The sequence below is a fragment of the Panthera leo genome, chromosome C1 (assembly GCF_018350215.1).
Source record: "Panthera leo isolate Ple1 chromosome C1, P.leo_Ple1_pat1.1, whole genome shotgun sequence".
In the NCBI taxonomy this organism is placed as follows: domain Eukaryota; kingdom Metazoa; phylum Chordata; class Mammalia; order Carnivora; family Felidae; genus Panthera; species Panthera leo.
The window spans coordinates 130123931-130145597 of record NC_056686.1 but is presented as its reverse complement, the minus strand read 5'-3'; the positions used below and the strand labels follow the sequence as shown (position 1 = coordinate 130145597).

The 21667-nt window shown below is 37.5% G+C and overlaps 1 protein-coding gene across 1 annotated transcript in view; it reads left to right on the top strand.

The window, feature by feature from the left end:
• The window catches only part of LOC122225994 (thymocyte nuclear protein 1-like), a 43086-nt gene extending 23636 nt beyond the window's left edge, over positions 1-19450 (top strand). The window contains exons 3-4 of the mRNA XM_042948661.1: positions 18717-19123; positions 19354-19450. Coding sequence (XP_042804595.1) covers positions 18717-19123; positions 19354-19450 — 504 coding nt within the window. The remainder of the gene's footprint in view (positions 1-18716; positions 19124-19353) is intronic.
• The last annotated feature ends 2217 nt before the right edge of the window (positions 19451-21667 follow it).

The following is a 21667-nucleotide window of genomic DNA, read 5'->3' as shown; positions in this document are numbered from 1 at the left end:
TATTTGGGTGGATACATGTGATAAAAATCAGATAGCTAGGGAAATTAATCTGTGTTTCTTCATGTAGTTGAACATACTGAAATACATATGCAATCCTACTACGAATCTATTGTTATTCTCTGGTGCCCTAAACTTTCCATTTTTCTTGCAAACGAAGAAAGGAAAGAAGGGAAGGGAGAGAAGGAAAGAAAGCACTTGGTGCTTTTATTTAGCTGGGGCTGGATGGGGTAGGGGGGCAGGGATCATCCCATTTGTTTGTGAGCCTTTGCAAGTGTCTCCTGCTCCTTCAAACTGAGTAATCTGCACCATCCTCTTCATCTGAGCACAATAAAAACTTGCAACCACACCAGAGTTCCCTCCGAAGTGTGAGGCGAAATCAGAGACACTCTGCCTGTGTTCTTGTCTGGGATTCCCAAGTGGGACACACATGCAGAAGCCCCAAAGACAGCGTGAGGGACCCCAGAGTCCCTGGCAGAGTGGGAGATGGCTCTCTGAATGCCACACCCTTGAGGAATGCTGAGGCATTTAACTTACTCAATTGTGGCTCAACTAAGGCAAATATTTTGTCAAAAACTGTAGGCTGGGTCACAGGTAGGGGCTTAGTGACATGAAGCTGCTTCTCTGTGGGACCACCACCCTGCCCTCATCCAAGCCATCTAAAGGTACCACCTGTGCCAGGCAGAGATGAGAAGCCCACCGGTGGTGACAGCATGTGAGAAGGGGTGCAGAGACCACCAGAAATGCAGAACAACCCGGAAATAGGGGGGACAAACAGAGAATTTTAAACCAGAATAAGACCGAACCACAGACCTGAATTAAATGAGAAATTGATCACTGCATTGTATAGAAATTAAACCCAGAAAGGACCAGTTTAAATTAGCAATTTAACAGTAAGTGAGAAGATAGTTCTGAATCAGACTTTAAGAAGTAAAGAATTAGGGGCACCTGGGTGGCTCAGTCGGTTAAGCGTCCGACTTCGGCTCAGGTCATGATCTCCTGGTCCGTGGGTTCGTGCCCCGCGTCGGGCTCTGTGCTGACAGCTCAGAGCCTGGAGCCTGCTTCAGATTCTGTGTCTCCCTCTCTCTCTGACCCTCCCCCGTTCATGCTCTGTCTCTCTCTGTCTCAGAAATAAATAAACATTTTTAAAAAGTTTAAAAAAAAAGAAATAAAGAATAATTCTTTTTTCACACCGCAGTTTGCCACTGGGGTTATAACTATTAAATATCTCTCTGTTCATGTGTATTACACATTAAAGTAGATGAAATAAAACCTAAATTCTAGTTCAGCTGCTTACTTCATTATAGCCAACACTGTATGTGTGATGCTTTTCAAAAACATGAGAATGCCAAGAGGGAGCCAAAACCCATTATTGTATCACTATCTGCCAAATATTTTAATTTGGAGATTTTTTTTTTTATTCTGATGCTCAACAGTGTGTGAGAAACACTGGCCACAAACGAAAACAAAAACCGCACTATAACTGAGAGATAATTGGTTTTGCACTAAACTGTAAGAAAGCCCAGCTTATACCTCAGAACAGAGACGATGCTAATGAAAGAAAAGAGAAAGAAAAAAAGAGAAAGAGGGTAATTTAGCAGTTAGAACAAAGCAGCATGGAACTACAAACAAAAATTTGATTGGCTGAAGATCATGCCTAAAACTTTGAAAATTAACACCCCAGAGTATTATTTTTTATTATGCCTTGAAATGCTGTTTCTTTAAATCACAAAACTATATAAACAAAAAAATTCCCTTTTCCACTGCTGCAAGTAGCTGATAAGAATGGAATTTCTCTTCCCACATACGGTAGGCCTTCTTGCTTTAGTGGAAATGTAAATTTCTACTTTGTGTAAATTGAGTCATAATTTGTTTTATTGTGTTAAAATACGCATAACATAAAAATTATCATTTTAAAGTATACAATTCAATGGCATCAAATAAATTTGCGATGTAGTACAACCATCATCTCTATCTGGTTCTGAACTTTTTCATTGTTGCAAAGGGGAACCTCACACCCTGTAAGCAATTATTCCCCAGTCCCCTGCCTCCAGCCCATGACAACTACTAATCTACTTTCTGTACTTATGGGTTTGTCTTTTCAGGATATTTCATATAAATGGAATCTTACAAAATATGTGCCTTTGTGCCCATCTTTTTTTACTTAGCATAATGTTTTTAAAGTTCACCTATGTTGTATTATAGATCGGTACTCCATTCTTTTTTTTGGCTGAATAGCATTGCATTGTGTGGATATACACATTTGTTTATCCATTCATCCATCGACAGACATTTGGATTATTTCCATCTTATGGCTATTGTGAATAGAGTGATTATGAATATTTGTGTACCAGTTTTTGTTTGAGTGCCTGTTTTGAATTCTCTTGAATAAAAAGCTAGGAGTAGAATTGCTAGCTAATGTGATAACTCGATGTTTAGTGTATTAAGAAACTACTAAGCTGTTTTCCACATTCCTACCTGCAATGCATGAGAGTTCTAATTTCTCCATATTTTCACCAAGACTTGTTATTTTTTTATTATGATCATCTAACTGGATGTGAAGTGTTATCTCAGTGTGGTTTTGGCTTGCATTATCCTAATAGCTAATGATGCTAAAAATCTTTTAACGTGCTTATTATCCATGTGGATATTGCCTTTAGACAAGTGTCTATTTAAGTCCTTTGCCTGTATTTTCAGTTGAATTTTTTGTATTTTTGTTGCTGTTCTATACAACTTTGAACAATGAAAGTAAATTTGAAGTCATCTTGACAAACTCTCCAGTGTTTTTAGTGGAAACTCCACACGCTGGCCAAGAACAGGTCATTCCAAACTCTGGGCTTTTAAGACAAGATGAACATGGGGTCAAGAAATGGGAGCTACTAAGACACCAAGACTTGATATTGACACACTAAATGGAAAAGCAGTACTTCCCAGTCCAAGCCCTTTACCACAGAAGACTGACACGTCCTGACTCTCCTCACACAATCCCCTCAAGTCTAAGTGTGATCCGTATGTGATGAAAACATTCTGCCTTCAGCAGTGGGCGGCAGGAAGGAGCATGGCTCCTTTCACACAGGCCTTGCTCCTGCAGCAGCCATGGGAGCCCTAGTCTTGTAAATGATGAGACTAAGACAATGGGAAGCTGTAAGACATGACCTAGGTTCACCCAGTTATTATTGTACCTGGGGCTCAAAAATGGTGTCCTGTCCCCTATGTGTTCAAGCTGTCCTTAGCCATAATCTTCTGTATGCCACATCATAAAACCAACAAAGGTTTTTAAGATAGCTGACTGGAATTAGGAGGATCATTTGTCATATTAAAATAATGATGACCACCTGAGGCTATCTTAAAAACTTTAAAATTATGAGCATGTATTTTGACTTAAAAACAATGTTTCAGCTTTAATTAAGGAATTAAATGAATGCATATAAAACATCCAGATCCATCAAATATGTAAAATATGTAGTTTGAGACCATTTGGGGTAGAGATAATTACCAAAGAAAATGCAAATCATAAATGGATTTTAATGAGCCCAACCTAAATACAATTTAAAATATCTGACAACATAAGATAACAGGGGAGACCAATTTATGCTATAATGTATGTAATATGAAATGTTAGAAATTAGTTCACTCTTGGGGCGCCTGGGTGGTTCAGTGACTTAAGAATCCAACTCTTCATCTCAGCTCAGGTCTTAATTTCAGGATCGTGAATTCAAGCCCTGCATTGGACTTAGCACTGGGCATGAAACCTATTTTTTAAAAAAGGGCGGGGCACCTGGGTGACTCAGTGGGTTGAGTGTCCGACTTCGGTTCAGGTCATGATCTCATGGTTCGTGGGTTTGAGCCCCGCGTCGGGCTCTGTGTGCTGACAGCTCAGAGCCTGAAACCTGCTTCATGTTCTGTATCTTCTTCTCTCTCTGCCCCTCCCCTGCTAGTGCTCTGCCTCTCTCTCAAAAATAAACATTGGAAAATAAATTAAAAACAAAAAAAGAAATTAGTTCACTCTTGTGACCTGTTTTTAAGTTTATTTATTTATTTTGATGGAGAGTGAGTGGGGAATTGGCAGAGAGAGTCCCAAGCAGGCTCCATGCTGTCAGCACAGAGCATGAGACCGGGATCAATCCCATGAACCATCACGAGATCATGATCTGAGCTGAAATCAAGAGTTGGTCCTTTAGCCCATGGAGCTACTCAGGCACCCCTTCACTCTTATGACCTTTAAAATGCTCTCAAGCCTTTTTGTTTAGTTATTTTTTTTATTTCAATTAGTGATAAAGCATGGATGAGAGACACAAAATAAGCGAAAAGCTTAAACTCACTATTTAAAAAAAGGTTGATCATGCTCCAGAGACTAGACTTCTTTTGGCAAGGTATTAAGTAGACTTCGAGGAAGCCAGGTTTGTCCCACCCAGGGCTCTAAAGCCAGTTTTGCTGCTCTGTATCAATCTGAGTGCGTAGGGAACATCAGAAATGGGAGGCCGAAGGTCTAAAGCCACTGAGATGGGAGATAAAAGATGGAGCTAATCAGATGCTTAGATGGTCCTGGAACCAAAGCATGAATTTAGGATGAAAGCACACAGCTATTTCAGTCACAGCAAATAGAACAGAGCATGACCTTCAGGCTGGGGAGAGAATGCGCCAAGCCCCAAATTTCTCGGAGGCCAGGGATTATAGATGAAGGACCGTTGATAAAAATACGGACAGGAGTAAATTGCCTTAGTGCTTTGTGACCTGAGAAGTATATTTGCCCTGCTTTTCTTTCCTGTGTAAGAGAGAACATCCTTTATCTCAGCTACCAGAAAGCATTCTAACATTTTCTCCTGGAATCTCCATTCAATTTTTTTTCCATTCAATTTTTTTTTATAACTCGAACATAACCAACATCTATTGTTCCATTTATATTAGAAAGTCTTCAATAATTATCAAACCATTATTCTTCGTCTTAGACTTTGTAATAACATGAGTAGTTCAGTAGAATTTTGGGACTATTCCAGTATTCCTAGTTGGTATCTTCCCTTTGATGGAGAGGGGCATAGTGAAGCAGCAAGAGAAGCTATCGAGACTGCTACATGCAAACTGGAATGCCTTGGGAATCACATTTCTTCATGTTAGATAGTTAATTTGCCTTGAAGACAGGAAGTAAACTATGTAGGAATCAATTTTCCATTGGACTCTTATAAATTTCTCCCTATAGATAAAGCCGACCATTAGTTTTAAACAATAGGCTATACTTCCTAAATATAAAATACGTTTTCATTTGATATCTGGCAAAATGAAAGAAAAACCATGCAGAAATTAAAATATGGACACATTTATTTTGCTATGGAGAGTGGTATAATTCATTCATATATTTTTCTATGCTATCTTCTCAGACAGTTTTTTTTTAATTTTTAGTTTTAAGTAGTTGTCTTATGTCCAATTTATTGAGCCAACTCTAATTGACAGATATTATTATGTAAATCTCCCTGCCACTTGTCCACGTGCCATCTAAAATATAGTGCAGGGGAGAGGTATACAGGATATGAAGTGCTGATAGTAAGGCTTGTGTGATGTGACAATGTGTTCCTCAAAAAATTATGTAGCAGATATAGCATGTCATATGCCCAAATACAATGTTTATTTATTCCTTGGTAGATAGAAACATAATTTGTTCAGATATCCAGCTTTCAGCAAAGTTGATCCTTGCTCTAGCTCAGAGGTGAATCCTGATTTATCTAAAGTTCCCACACTGTCCAATGGGAATTTCTGTGACGAGAGAAATATTCTATTTCTACACTGCCCAATATAGTAGCCATTAGCCTCATGGGGCTATTGAGTATTTGCAATGTGGCAAGTAAGACCGCAAAACTAAACTTTAAATTAAATTTAATTTAATTACTGTCAATTCATTTATCCATTCATTCATTTTAAAAATTACTATGAATTTCACTTTAATAGACACATGTGGCTACCAGCTATTGCATTGGACACCCTAGCATAACCAGTTATGATAATCCCATTGCCATTGCCACTGACTGGATTGACATAAGACCTTTGACAAAATGTTGGCCAACAGATGGGAAGAGAGTGTTGTTGGCAAATGATATTGTTACTGCCCCCATTAGACAATGCCTTTCCCAGCATTGTTGCATGGAACCGGGACACTAAACTTTTCATACCACGAATAATAATACCACGGCAGAGCAAGGATGCTCCTGCATGACCTTGAGACTTCCAGTAAATGAGATAATGAATTTTTCATATAGCTTAAGCCATTTTGATTTGTGTGCCATGTTATTTGCAGAGGAAGCGTCATCACTCATAGAAAGCATCTTCTTCGTTACTTCATGAAATTGTCAGAGAAAGTATTATTTTTAATCTTCGAAATTAGAATAAGCTATTGTTGGAATTTTAATAAAGACAACTTGTATTTAGCATATACATTTGATTTGGTGAAGTAGAGTACTTATGTAGTAACAACAATAATAGTAAAGATCAGAGTTGTGAATGTTTCCTATTGTCTAAACTGAAATTCACCTTAAAATCTTATGAAAGGGTAACACAAGTGAAACATATATGCTATTTTGAGGATAAATAAATTGAAATTAGAAGATGTTAATGAGGTCAGACCGCTCATTAATTATGGGGATATGTCTCAATCTTGGGTCTTTTTTTTCCCAACAAAATACTTCTTTTTTAATTTAGATTGGTTGTCTCTGTAATTATCCCTTTTGTTAGTGGCTTACAAGAAGAAAATAAAACTGAGCATTTAAGTATTTGTGTTTGTAATGGTCTAGTTGATTTTGTTTCCAACATATCGCTAGCTCTGTTAAAAGCAGTCCATTTTTGAGTCAAGTGTGGCAGGAAAATGTCACATTGAAGAGAAGAACAATATCTACTTTAATTATATTAAACATAAATCAGAAAAAAAGGGATAATTGAAGAAGTTGGGTTTCAGAAAATCTATAAAAATAAAGGATATAAATGTGTGAAGTTGCATGCAGTGAGTGACTCACAAAATTTCACAGCTGAGAAATTGAAGAGACCTAACATTTACTATTAAAGGTAATTATTCAAATCATAGGTCTTACAATATCTGCTATTAGTTGCAAATGTTTAGGTAGAATTTAGAAAGTGTGCTTAACAATGGAAGCAACAATTTTGTTTTCATATCTTCTTGCATTCAGAGTAGGAACTGTTTCCCCTGGCCTTTGCGGGGTGGGGTGGGGGGCATAAAACAGCCTTTGAACAGCAGCAGAGGCTCCTTAGTTTAGGCATTTTGTTTTTAGACCCTAGAATGGCTTGATGAGGCAGACTTTTTATCTCCTTTTCTAAAGGCATTTAAATATTTGATCATCTTTTGTCTGCAAAGTGTTTTCACTTCATTATGCCCTACATGAAGATAATGCAATAGACTTAAAAAAAAAAAAAAGAAAAGAAAAAAAACCACAACTATTCAAAGTTCTTCTAAGCTTTATGATTTTTTTTTAACTGATCTCTGTGCCCAATGTGGGGCTCGAACTCACAACCCTGAGATCAAGAATCACATGTTCTACCAACTGAGCCAGCCAGATGCCCCCCAACTTTTATGATTTTATCATTTAATTGTATCATTAAAAATTTAATGATCAATGTATTCAGATGATATTGGAATTTAAATCTTTTAACCCTTCTGTTTTACCCCTGAAAAGATTTACTAATTTAGCTCACAAAAAACAATTCCAAAATGCAAATGTGAGAATGACCCAAGTGAGACTGGATGGAAAAGGAACTGTTACTGTTAAGAAACTTATCTCTAGATATCACTAAGGTACAGCAACACTGAACAAACATCTATTAAAAAATTGTAATAATTATGAAATTTTTATTCCAAAATATTAAACATTTTTTTGTAATGTTTATTTATTTATTTTGAGAGAGAGAACACAAGTGGGAGGTGGGGCAGAGACAGAGAGGGAGACACAGAATCTGAGCTGTCAGCACAGAGCCCTACGCGGGGCTTGAACTCATGAGCTGTGCGATCATGACCCGAGCTGAAGTCAGACACTCAACCGACTGAGCCACCCAGGGACCCCCCAAAATATTATATATTTATATAAATATAGTTTCTATTTTTATACTAGAATAGTGAAAATGATATAACACATGGCATCCATTATCTGTTATTTTGTGCTAGGCACCAAACTAAGTTTTTTATGTGCTAGGTACAAAGCTTAGGTTTTTAGTTATCTCATTAAAGTCTTATGCAATCTGATGCAGTAGATACTAATCTTATCCTTATTTTACAAGTAAATAAACTGAAGATTAGAGCTAAACAATTCATTTACAATCATGAATAATAGTGGAAAAATTGGAGTGATTTGGGTTGGCCTTATTTGTTTCCCTTCTTGTAGGGATCACCATCCTGTTTCTGCCATTGTCTCGTATTAGAAAACAGGGATTTCCCTTTTTTCTCTCATTTTTCTTATGCATACTGGAAAAGTGGGACACCTGGGTGGCTCAGTCGGTTAAGCGGCCGACTTAGGCTCAGGTCATGATTTCGCGGTCTGTGAGTTCGAGCCCTGTGTCAGGCTCTGTGCTGACAGCTCAGAGCCTGGAGCCTGTTTCAGATTCTGTGTCTCCCTCTCTCTGACTCTCCCCTGTTCATGCTCTGTCTCTCTCTGTCTCAAAATAAATAAACGTTAATGCATACTGGAAAAGCAAGTCAGGATCCTGTGTGGAAAAGAAGGGAAGATTCTGGGGGGGGGGGTGCAGGTGTGGAAGATGTAGGTAGAAATCTCAAAATAGATTTAGAGATTTGGAAATCAGTGGGAAATTTTGTTCCCCTTCCCATTTAGAGTCAAGAGAAAATAGCAGTGTGGGGACATATGGGTGATAGGACCAAAGATAACCTCCCAAAGATTTCTGTGCTCTAGAATGGCATGCAAGCTAATAAATGGCACATAACTCAGGAAATAGTGGCTGAAGTTGAACAAATGAAGGGGTATTTTAGCCAACATCCTATGCCTCAGTTGACTTCTCTTCTAATCAATGTTTTGGTACCACGTAAGATTCCATCATTCAGAATTTAGGTAAGCTCCTGGGGCAGGGGTGGCAAAAAGATCCAAAATTGCCTGTGTTTAAGATTCTGGGTTTTTTTAAACATTATTAATTTGTATAAAAACAAAATTTTATTTTTGTATTCCAGGGTTGTGGATTTACTAATACTTCGTTCATTCACTTAGTGTAATATCTGAAATTTATGAGTTAATTTGTAATTTTTACAACACAATGATGATATATGGCTTGATACCTGGATATTGCTAGTCAATTTATGTATCACTTCTGGGTTTGAAAGTTAACTTAACATATGATATTTAATGTAAATATACACTTTTAAATGACTGAGTCAGAATTGTGATATTCTGGTTATGACATACAATAATGTGTGATTACATCCTTTACCACCCAATTGTAAACTCCATGACAGTAGTGAGAATGACTGCATCCTTAGCACCTAAGAAGGTTTCTGGGTGTCAAATAGGATTGGGTGAATAAATACAAAAGTATATATATATCAAAGATGTGATCCAATAAGAAAAAAATATATGAATGGTATAAGCCAAGTTTTCCTTTACTTCTTGTTTTACTTTCCTTTTGAAAGATCAGGAAACTCACCTTGGGTATTTGTTTAGGTAAAAGAGTGTGCCTGACTCTTGGGTCATATGCCCTCAGAATCGTGCTGGATGAAACAGACTAATAAATTAATTTCAATGTGGTTAATAAGTAGGTTTACATGTTACAATCCTCTAGTGACTTCTGAAGATTGTTTCTAACTGAAAGTAATGTCTCTAGTATATGAAAAGTGTGACTTGGGGTGCCTGGGTGTCTCAATCCATTAAGTATCCAACCACTGATTTTTGGATCAGGTCACAATCTCAGTTTGTGAGATGGAAACTTGCACAGGGCTCTATGCTGACAGCACGGAACCTGCTTGGGATTCTCTTTCTCCTTCTCTCTTCCCCCTTCCCCACTCATGTTCTCTCTCTCAAAATAAATAAATTGACAGTAAATAAAAAGATGTCTTCACTTTTATGTTATCTAGAAGTTGTACAATTATATATCATGCTTTCTTTTAAACATTTTTATTTATTTTTAAATTTTTTTAAATGTTTATTTATTTTTGAGAGACAGAAAGACAGAGCATGATCAGGGGAGAGGCAGAGAGAGAGGGAGACAAGGAATCCAAAGCAGGCTCCAGGCTCTGAGCTGTCAGCACAGAGCCCATCATGGGACTTGAGGTCATGTGAAATCATGACTTGAGCTGAAGTCGTACGCTTAACCTACTGAGCCACCCAGGCGCCCCTAAACATTTTTTTTTAATGCTTATTTATTTTTGAGAGAGAGAGAGTGTATGAGAGCGCGAGCAGGTCAGAGAGAGAAGTTAACAGAGGATCCGAAGTGGGCTCTGTGCTGACTGCTAGGGGTTCAATGCAGGGATCCAACTCACAAACCACGAGATCATGACTGGAGCCAAAGATGGGTCTCAGTCGATTAAGCATCTGACTCCGGCTTTGGTCACAAACTCAGGGCTCATGGATTCAAGCCCCACGTGCGGCTCTATGCTAACAGAGCAGAGCCTGGAGCCTGCTTCGGATTCTGTGTCTTCCCCTCTCTCCCCACCCCTCTCTCTTTCAAAAATAAATGAAGACATTAAGGGGCCCCTCAGTGGCTCAGTTGGTTAAGCATCCGACTTCAGCTCAGGTCATGATCTCATGGTTCGTGAGTTCAGGCCCTGCATCAGGCTCTGCCACTGACAGCTGGGAGCCTGGAGCCTGCTTCGGATTCTGTGTCTCCCTTTCCTTCTGCTCTTCCCCCGCTCGAACTCTCTCTCTCTCTCTCAAAAATAAATAAAACACTTAAAAAATTTTTTAAATTTAAGATGTAAGCATTTAATCCAATGAGTATGCATGTTCTGGTATAAATTAAGTCTACATTGAAAGGTATAAAGAAGTGGCAAAGGAGAAATAAATGAAGACAAAGAAAAACGCTTTAACTTTCTCACTATAACAAAAGATTTCCACTGTGATCCAGAACAAAAGGATAGCTTTTTCAAGTGCCAACTAGAGAAAAAGTCAAAAGAGTAAGTGTAATTATTTAATACAGTTCCATCAGTGACATTGATTAAATCTGTCTCCCCAATAAAGTCATTGTGACATCTCATAACTATAAAAGATGGCCCTCCTGTTTTAAGCAGCTATACTTACAACAGGTAAATGACTTTTTAAGCTGTTTTCACATTTGCTTCCAAATCCAGTGAGGACAAAACAGAAGGAAATAGGGCTATAATACCATCTGAGTGATTTACACTAGGCATAAGGAAAGGCACTATTCCCTGAAAGTTTATACACTCACAGAGAAAGGGGTTGCATGACCAGGGTGATATACATCTGGCCCTGCCCAGAAGCTGAGTGGTGTAATAAATCATTATTATGGGTGTCACTAAATGAATGAATTGGCAACTAGAATTAACATCATGTACTCTGGGAAGAGATTTGTGGCAGGAGGGGGAGGAGAAGAACAAATATACTGGCCCTATTCTTACCAAATTGATACATAAATGCTACATCTGGGTTTCTTAACTTAGCATCCTAAAGCAACAATGTATGAGCTTTAGGAAATCTATAAATGCTTTGAAATTGAGTATAAACAATTTTAATGATTTTCTTTTTTTTTTTTTAATTTTTATTTATTTTTGAGAGAGAGACATAGAGAATGAGCCAGGGAGGGCAGAGAGAGAGAGAGAGAGAGAGAGAGAGAGAAGAGAGAGAGAGGGAGAGAGAGAGAATCCCAAGCAGGCTCTGTACTATCAGCACACCGCCAGATGGGGGGCTGAAATTCAGAAACAGTGAGATCATGACCTGAACTGAAATCAAGAGTCAACGCTCAACCCACTGAGCCATCCAGGTGCCCCAAGCATACACAGTTTTATATGCATACATATGTGGCATTTTTATAGGGTAAGAATATCTGTATCTTGCACTGGATTCCCTGTATAGGCAACAGTCACAAATGCAAGAAAAAGACTATCACTTTTTGTGAATCTCTTGAGAATTTGGGAAAGGAGGATGTGTATGCTTTAAATATGTTGTAAATTACTAATAAAGGAAAAAAATCTACAATTTCTGATTGTCATGTTCCAACTCATTTTTCCTTCCAAAAATGCTCCCTATTCTGCTAAAGAAATGCTGAGTTTGAAAACCAATTGTGTATGATTGCATTTCTTCCCGCCTGTGGCTTCAGCCTCCCTCCCACCACAGCTTGCCTTCCTCAGGCTCTCTGTCCCAGGGCTACGGATCCGTGTAAGTTCCAGTGTGCTGTGTATCCTTTGTGACCTCCTAACCTTTACAGAGACAGCTTTTTCTGTCTGAAATATTACTTCCACCTCTAGTCTCCAACTGATTAACCCTACTTGTCCTCCAGGATTCCTCTCTGGTGACCTTTGACCAGGACCCTGGGCAAATCTCTGTCGATGCACATATCAAGCTGCATTGAAATAATGTGCCTTTACCTTCTCTTTTTTTCCATTACTAAGTTGCAGAGTTCCTTGAAATCATTTAGAAATTCATTCACCTCCGTAAGCTCACAACCTCACACAGCATCTAGTACATAAAGGGTCAATAGTCTTATTGAATGTTGACAGTTTTGATAAAAAAATGAATTGTAGTGACCAAAAGGGTTTAATGAGTTTTCCTTTGTAGAGTGCATATATTTTTAAACAAAAGAAAAATATAAGCTGAAGGAACGAATGACTACTTTTGGAACTGATTTCATGCAGAAAGGAACAAAGTAGAAAGATATCTGGTAATAAAGGAACCTTCCTGAAGCCACTGAATGATTAAATTCCTATCACATAGTTGACACCTTCAGACTTACTCTCTCTTGAATCATTAATCATATGCCCATTTGAAAGTACCTTACAATTCACAGTTTTTGTAAACAGTACAGTTGAAGTTCATAGGAAGAGATGGAATTTGTATTTTGTCAGCTAACCTAGCAATATTCTCTTCTAAAATTTCAACTTGGCCCAATTCCACTTGCTTCCTCTCCTAATTGTTTTCTTAAGACCAGTGATTTTCAACGGATCGTATGGTAGATACGGTGATGCTCCAACCACATGTCCCTTCAGAACTGGAGGACCCATTCTGCACTTGCTGTTTGTGCTGCTGCCTGATAGCTTCCAACTATGACACTTTCCTCTCCTTGCCCTCAGCTGGAGGGGGCCCGTTCACCCAAGTCTCACTCTGCTCTGAGGGCAGCCTACATTCATTAGTGGTTAATGGGGAGCTAAAGGCTCTGCCACTTGTCATCCACCTTGAGACCACTCAGAAGGGCCACTCAAGTTTCAGAGGTTCTTGTGGGACTGAGTGACCTTTCCTGAGACTGTATCACAGTGCAACGTTTCCCTTTGCCTAAAGATGGTCTCACCATCCCTTGCCCCTAAAGGTGCCAATTCTAAGAGTGTTTCCCAAAAAAATTCTGGCGCTTGTGTTGATAATAGACTCCAATGGACAAAAGTGCAGAAATTAGTTGGGAGACTGTTGTAATCCGGGGAATCAATTGTGATCACAGGTGATGAGAAATATTTGGATTTTGAATATATTTTGAAGTTAAAGACAACAAATGTTCTGATATATTGGGTGTAGTTTGTAAGAGAAAATGGGGATTCAAGGATGTTTCCACTTACGTTGGCGTAAGTGCTGGAAAATAGTGGGCATGACCTGTATTTGGGGCTGATATGGGGAGGGGTAATTGAGACTGGATTCATTCTGAAGTATGTTCAGTTTGAGGTGTCAACTAGACATCCAGTAGAGATGTCAAGTAGACAACTAGATTTATAGGTCTGCAGTCTGTTGGAGCACTGTGGATAAGAGGTGTAACTTTAGAAGTCTTCTGCATATACTAATTTTTAAAGCCATGAAAATAGGTGAGATATCCGTCAGAATGAGCATAAAGAAAAGAAGAAGACCAAAGACTGAGACTGGAAATGTTCTAATTTAGAGACTGGGGAGAAAAAGAAGAACCAGCAAGGGGGGGCTGAGATGGAATGACCACTGAGGCAGGGTAAATCCCTGGAGAGTAAAGTCTTGGAAGAAATGTGGGAAAGTAGATAAAGAAGAAGGGTATGGTAATCTATTTCAAATGCTACCTACAGGTCAAGTAAATTGACTTTAGTTACTTTGATAGTGATCTTCATGACACCATTTTTAATAGGTGATGAGGAAAAACATAATGAAGTGAGAACATGTGAGAAGGGGGAAAACAACACATATTTTCAGTGTTTTACTACAAAGGGGAGCAGAATAATAGGAAAGTCTTTCACAGAGAAAGTGGAGTCTGAAAACCATTTTTTTTAAAGAGATAACAGTCTATGTACATGTTGATGGGAATGATCCAGTAGAGTGGGAAAGTGATGATGTAAGGTAAAGAAGGGATTATTTCTGGAGCAATGAGCTTGGGCTGAGCAAGAGACAGGGTTTACTATACAAATGAAGATAGCGACATCAAGTGTGAGTATAACAGTATAGTAAAACTAGTAAATATTTTTCATGTGTTGGAAATAAAGCCAATGTACACAATTAAAGTGTTACTTATGGTGCTGTGCTTACAAGTTACAGGCTGAAATAGTCTCTATGATTTTGTTAGCTATAAAAAATGTACAATATATTCAGATAAGCCATCTGATTTTTTAAAGTATAAAGTGAAAGAATGTTAAAGATGGAATATTTTAAATTTTTTGGCAGTATTATAATTTTAACATAGCTAAATGATAACCTATCTTCTTAATATGTAATAGGTACAAAGCCAAACGTTGTATGTGTTGTTAGAAATGTAACTGTGAATAAAGTGTGTCTTTTCCTATGTACTAGTATAAGGCAAACACTATAAAGCTCATACTAATGGAGAAAATGTTGGAAAATATACCTAGGAAAAATAAATATTGCTAATATTTTTTTCAGCAATATTAAAAAATGGGACAATAGAATGTTATGTTTAAAGCTAGACGTTTGTGACATATATCTCACAAAAAGTACTTAAATGACTGTTTAGAAGATAATATATTTCCAAGAATGGAAATTTAATATGAAAACAAATTATAAAAAGTAGTTAGTGTCTCTCATATATCCTGATTTGACTAATTAGTTTTATGTAATCCATTAAAACATCAGTCAGATTACAGTAGCAAATTTGGTAGCATTGGATCATACTACTTACAAATAGGAGCATCTGGCAACAATTAACCTAAGAGGCAATTTCCTTTTCCATAGTTATTATCCACATAAGTTTAAACTGAATTTATGTTATTATTTATATTTATTCAGAGGCAGACTACATGTAAACATGCCCTTCTCTTCTAACTCTCCCTCATCTGTAAAAAATTTCTACTTCAGTTATGATCTTTGCCCATTTCTCATTTGGATTAAATTTTCTCCATTATTGGTTTGCTGGAAAAAAAAAAATCTCAGCTACTGTCACTTGCACCAGAGGTGAATGACTACCATTATTAAGTGAAGGGATATTTGTTGCAGCATAAATGCCCCATTTGTTAGACAAAGCAATCTGGTCATCCCAAGATCTACCTCTTCTGTCACCATAGAAAAGCTGGGGCTCTGAGAAAGGGAAACAGGAGCTAATGCTTTACAGGTGACATAAAATTTGGTCTTGACCCGTGCAATGTCAACCCATATCCTTATGTAGATCAACTCCAATCAATTTGTTTGTGTGAGTTTCTGTAAGAGCAAGTGCCCCTTAAGTAACCAAATTCTTGGTTATTTATTCTTTGTCTTGCATGTGGTACAATTGTTTCTGCAATTGCTAGTAAGCAAGGAAGAGTGGTTAACATTATGGTAAACTGAGATGTCTGAACTCTGAGAATTTTTGTTTCCTAAGAGGTCTTGGTGAGTAGAAGTTACACTTATCATTGCAGAAACAGAGATCTATCTATCTATCTATCTGTCTATCATCTCTCCTCACATATATGATTCCCCTGCGGAGGCACTTCCCCAATCTTTTATTTTTAAGAATCCATGATTACAAAGGTCCACCATTACTAAGCACAAAGAGAAATGGATGCTTGCATTCTAGGCTGAGCACTTATAAATAAATAAATAAATAAATAAATAAATAAATAAATATTAAAAATCTATTTTTTGATGATTTGTGTGATGAGTATTCAAAATGCATCATTTCAGATTATTGGGTGAATTTTGTATTAAGTCTTTAAGACAATGATTTTTGTTTAATCCTTTAGTCATGTTTCTGTTAATTGAAAAGGTTCGTTACAATTGAAAAGTCCTTTTAAAATAACACCATACTTTTCTTACCACTGCTGCATGGTCAAACACTGTCAGGCTTCTGGTCTCAGGGCATGTCAACAAGAAAAGAAACACAGAAAATGCTACTCTGTTGGTAAGGTGAAGCATTTATCTATAGGCCCTGAGCAAGCAATCCCAAGTCTCTTCTTTGTTTTACCATTTTTGTAGACTTCCCACTCAAACTAGAGCTTCTTACTCACTGGATAATCTAAATGAGTCATTAATTATATTTGCTTCTTCAATATATAGAAAGCAAGAAGAAGATGATGAAGTTGGGTATATAGCTTGGGTATATAGCTGTTTTTTAAGCAACAAGGCAAAGTTTAAATTACTTATTGCCATTAACATTGAAGACAATGTTGAGTTGGAATTGTATCCGTTATAAATAAAATAGCCTACAAAAAATAATTCTATACTTTGCTAAAACATATCTCCAACATCTATTTAGACTGATAGCTAGGGCTATTTTGTTGGTCTCAAAGGCTCATGATAAGCTCTAAAGCTTGTGTAAATTTGTGGGCATAGGCGTGTGTGTGTGTGTGTGTGTGTGTGTGTACATGAATACATCCACTAGCATTTGAAATAAAAACTTCTATCACTCAACCATATAACTCAAATAGTATGTATAATAGGAAGCCACCATATGGAAGATTCACACACTGTGGGGTATAAACATCAAACCCAATGTCTTGAAATATTTAAAGCCATATGTGGTAACAAATGTTTGCATCAGTAACCTGGATGTAAACTGAATTTTTGGTGCAGTATTCATATCCCCTGGCTTAATTAACCTGTATTATATTTCTCTAAATTTGACAATGTGAAAATTTATGAGTGCATTTTAATGATTTCTCATGTACTTTCCTATAAGTTTCCTATATTTCAGTAACAATATGAACTCAAATTCTTTGGCAGATCACATTTGTTCCAACTGGAAATAAAAATGTGTTCTGGGTTGGGAAAGGCAAGTTGGGTTTAGGACTGAAATGTAATCAGATGATTTTTGACCATGGTTCATGAAACCTTCATTCCCTCTGGTGAAAACCCAGCATGATAAATTGAATCTTGGGACATGGAAAGTCCCATCACATTACGAATTCTGTTGATAGAATGCTGATGACAAAGAGGTTACAGATTATTTAATTAGCACAATGAGAGCTTTTCAGATTATAAATTTATGGAAATATTTTAAACTAAGCCTTATTTTTTATGAAATTTGTTGTTCCTTCACAAATATAAAAAAAAATAGGACAAAGAACTGCAAAAGACCAATGCAACTCTAAAAAAGCTGTAGGCAGCCCAGCAGAGAGCTGTAGGGCAAAAATTGCCTATAGAAAAGTATTGTATAGAGAAATCAACACGAGGCCCTAATATGCTGATCATGCTCAGTCATTGGCTGGGGGCTGCCTAGGGAGAGTGTGTATCTGAATCAAATACTGTAATGGATCCCAGAGGTAGACAACTTAGGCTGTTATCTGACTGAACACTATGTAACAAGTTCATTCTTTTTTTATTTAAAAACATATTTTTAATGTTTATTTTCAAGAGAGAGACAGAGTGTGGGCAGGGGGAGGGGCAGAAAGAGAGGGAGACACAGAATCTGAAGCAGGCTTCAGGCTCTGAGCTGTCAGCACAGAGCCTGATGTGGGGGCTCAAACCCAGGAGTGGTGATATGATGACCTGAGCCGAAGTCAGACACTCAACCGGCTGAGCCACCCAGGCATCCCCAACAGGTTCGTTCTTAAAGGTATTTCTGAGTGGTACACATTTATTGATTCCACATTAGTAAATATCAGATTTTTAAAAATGCCATTCATAATAACAACGAACTTTATATGTAATAATGACAATAAAGTCCTGCAAGAATTTAAGAAAAAAAACATAAAACTATGGAAATAATAATAGAATAACTAAATTCAGAAGTATACAATGATTATGGATGACAATAGTCCATATAAATAATTATTCTACAACGTCAATGAAATTCTAGTTGATAGCTTAGAAAGATTTTTTTAAATATTTACGAAATATAAGATCTTAAGATATCCAAGACATTCATGAGAAAGATTAACAAAATGAGGAGGCTTATCCTACCAAATATCAAGGCTTATTATAAAGCTGTAATAAATAAAAAAAGATAAAAGTCATAGGTCTGTCGGGTGGTAGGGTCAGTGCTTCGAGAGAACATCCCCACAGGGAGACCCGGAAGAGGCTGGCCCCGGAAGAGGCTGGCTGGGCTGCTGAGCCTACTGGGCCAGACAGTAAGAGGCCAGCAGGAAAAACAAGATTCCAGCAGAGACATCAGCTAAAGTGGGTAACTCTAGCCCTGGGAAGACCAGCCCTTAAAAACTGTGGGAGGAATCAGTTCCTGGCTAATGCAAGTCAGAGTCAGAAAGCCAATCAGACAAAGGCCTAGATGTAAAGTTCAGTACTGAGGATCTTAAAGCACAGTCCAAGCAGACTGGGATGCTGGGATGGTGTTTGAAACTACCAAGACAGGCCTGGAACTTCCTTCCAGCCATGAAGCTGGAGGGAGAAGACTTCTCCTACCATAGCAACTGCAAAAAGCCAGGCATCACAGAACTTGTGAAGCTTATGAAGGAGGCTTACCCAGACCACACACATTTTGAGAAAAACAATCCCCATTATGACCCATACAGCAAAGAAGACAATCCCAAATTGTCCTTGGTAGACGTACAGTTTGTTCCAATGATGAAGCATTTCATTACCCTGGCTGAGCTCAAAACTCATCACCAAGCCCTTAAAAAATATGGCTCTCTTAGAGAGGCAAACCATAAAAGAGACTCTTAACTACAGAGAACAAACTGAGAGTTGCTGGAGGGGAGGTGGTGTGGGATGGGCTAAATGGGTGATGGGGATTAAGGAGTGCACTTGTGATGAGCACTGGATGTCGTACGTATGTGATGAATCACTAAATTCTACTCCTGAAACTAATATTACACTATATGTTAACTAACTGGAATTTAAATAAAAACCCTAAACATTAAAAAAATATATGTATGGCTCTCTTTACTCGCCAGAGACTCTCAATTCATCCCCTGACTCTAGAGGAGTTTGATTTTATTTTGAACCTGGAGAAAAAGGAACCAAGTTAACTGGGATACTATTGCTGAAATGTGCAAAACATTACTCCAAAGAAGTTAAGCTTTTAGAAGACAAAAGAAGGTGTAAGGAGGCTTGCTTATTATGTTCACCTGGGATTGTATACATGGGTGGTTTTCATGTACCTTTTTCAATAAAACATTAATATCAAAAAAAAGAAAGTAATACACTGAAGAACTTAAAAATAAACCTATCAATCTATCATATCTTAATAAATAAATGTGTAAAGGATGGTTTTATCATTTAGTGTTCCCAGATAAGTGATTTCATTGCATATAGTTTTAGGAAGGAAATGGAGCCATATTCTATGCCATACTTAAAAATCAAATACAAGTGACATCACCAAGATGGCTACATCTTGGCTGTTCCTGACTTTGATCTCTCTCACAAGAAGAAGAGTTAATATATACTGAGGAACAAGACACTGCCGAAACAATCCTAAATCACAGGGGTGAGGCTGAAGCATCCCCCACACCTCAGAGACAAGACGGATTGCACTAGAAGGGAAGGAGAAGAGGCTACACTTTGACCACATTGCCCTTTCCCCAGCCTATGCAGACCATGCAGTGAACTCAAAGGAGTCTTTAGTTCCTCTGGTGGGAAATGACAACCCAGGGGGAACAGCTAGCCTTCCCAAGCATGTGGGTCACTTTGTGGGAGTTTCTACTTGATCTTGCACCACAGACATTGCAGGGGAATCTGTGGTAAGTTTATATCAGACAAAATATACTAAAATTTTTTTTTAACATTTATTCATTTTTGAGAGACAGAGAGACAGAGTGTGAGCCGGGGAGGAGCAGAGAGTGAGACACAGAATCCGAAGCAGGCTCCAGACTCTGAGCTGTCAACACAGAGCCTGATGCGAGGCTTGAACTCATGAACTGTGAGATCATGACCTGAGCCAAAGTCAGATGTTTAGCCGACTGAGCCACCCAGGCGCCCCCAGACAAAATATACTTTAAACTAAAATGGAAAAAAGAGGCAAAGAAAACCAAGGTATAATGATAGGAGGGTCAATAACAAGAAGCTATAATAATTGTCAATATCTATGTTCCCAACACTGGAGCACCTAAATATTTAAAGCAAAGTTAACAAAGTTAAAAGGAGAAATAAAAAAAATACAATGAGAATTGGGAACTTTAGTACCTCAGTCTCAACAATGGATAGACCATAACCAGTCAGTTAAACAATAAGGAAACTGTGGATTTGAACAACACTGTAGACCAAAGGACTAACAGACGTATCCAGAGCATTCAAGCCAGCAACATCAGAATATGTGTTCTTCTCAAGTGCCCATGGAACATTTTCTACGATAGATCATATGTTAGGCCATAAGACATGTCATAGCAAATTCAAATTTGAAATTATACCAAGCATCTTCTCTGACAACAATGGCATAAGTCTAGAAATCAATAAAAGAAGAAAACTAAAAAATTCATGAACACATGGAAGATAAACATTTCCCTGAATAACCAATAGATCAAAGAAGAAATTACAGGGGAAATTAAGAAAAAATTGGAACAAACAAAAATGGAAACACAACATACCAGACCTTATGGGCTACAGTGAAAGCAGTTTTAAGAGAGAAATTCATAGCAATGAATATCTACATCAAGAAGCAAGAAAGATCCCAAATAAGCAACCTCACTTTATGTCTTAAGGAACTAGAGAAAGAATAACAAACTGAACCCCAAGTTAGCAGAAGGCAATGGGGTGATGGGAGGGAGAACTTGAAAAAGGTGATCAAAGGCAACAATCTTCCAGTTATATGACAAATAAGCATAGGGATGAATGTACAAGATGATGACTATAGATAACACTGCTGTATGATACATAGAGAAGTTGTAAGAGAGTAAAGCCTAAGATCACAAGGACATTTTTTCCTTTCTTCATTGTAACTAGATGAGATGAACGTTAACTGAACTGTTATAATCATTTCACAATAATGTAATTCAAACCATAATGATTAAACCTATACAGTGATGCGTGTCAGTTATTTTTCAATAAAATGGAAAAAATCAAATACAGGAGGATGAAAATCTAATATGGAAAATATCAGCTTGAAGTTTTTGAAGAAAATACAAAATAATATCTTATGATTGGAAGGAAGAACTATTTTTTTTTACATGAGAAAAACAACATAGCCCTAAAAAAGTAGATAAATTTGACTACACTGAAATTACAAACTTCTGTTGAACTAAACATACAAT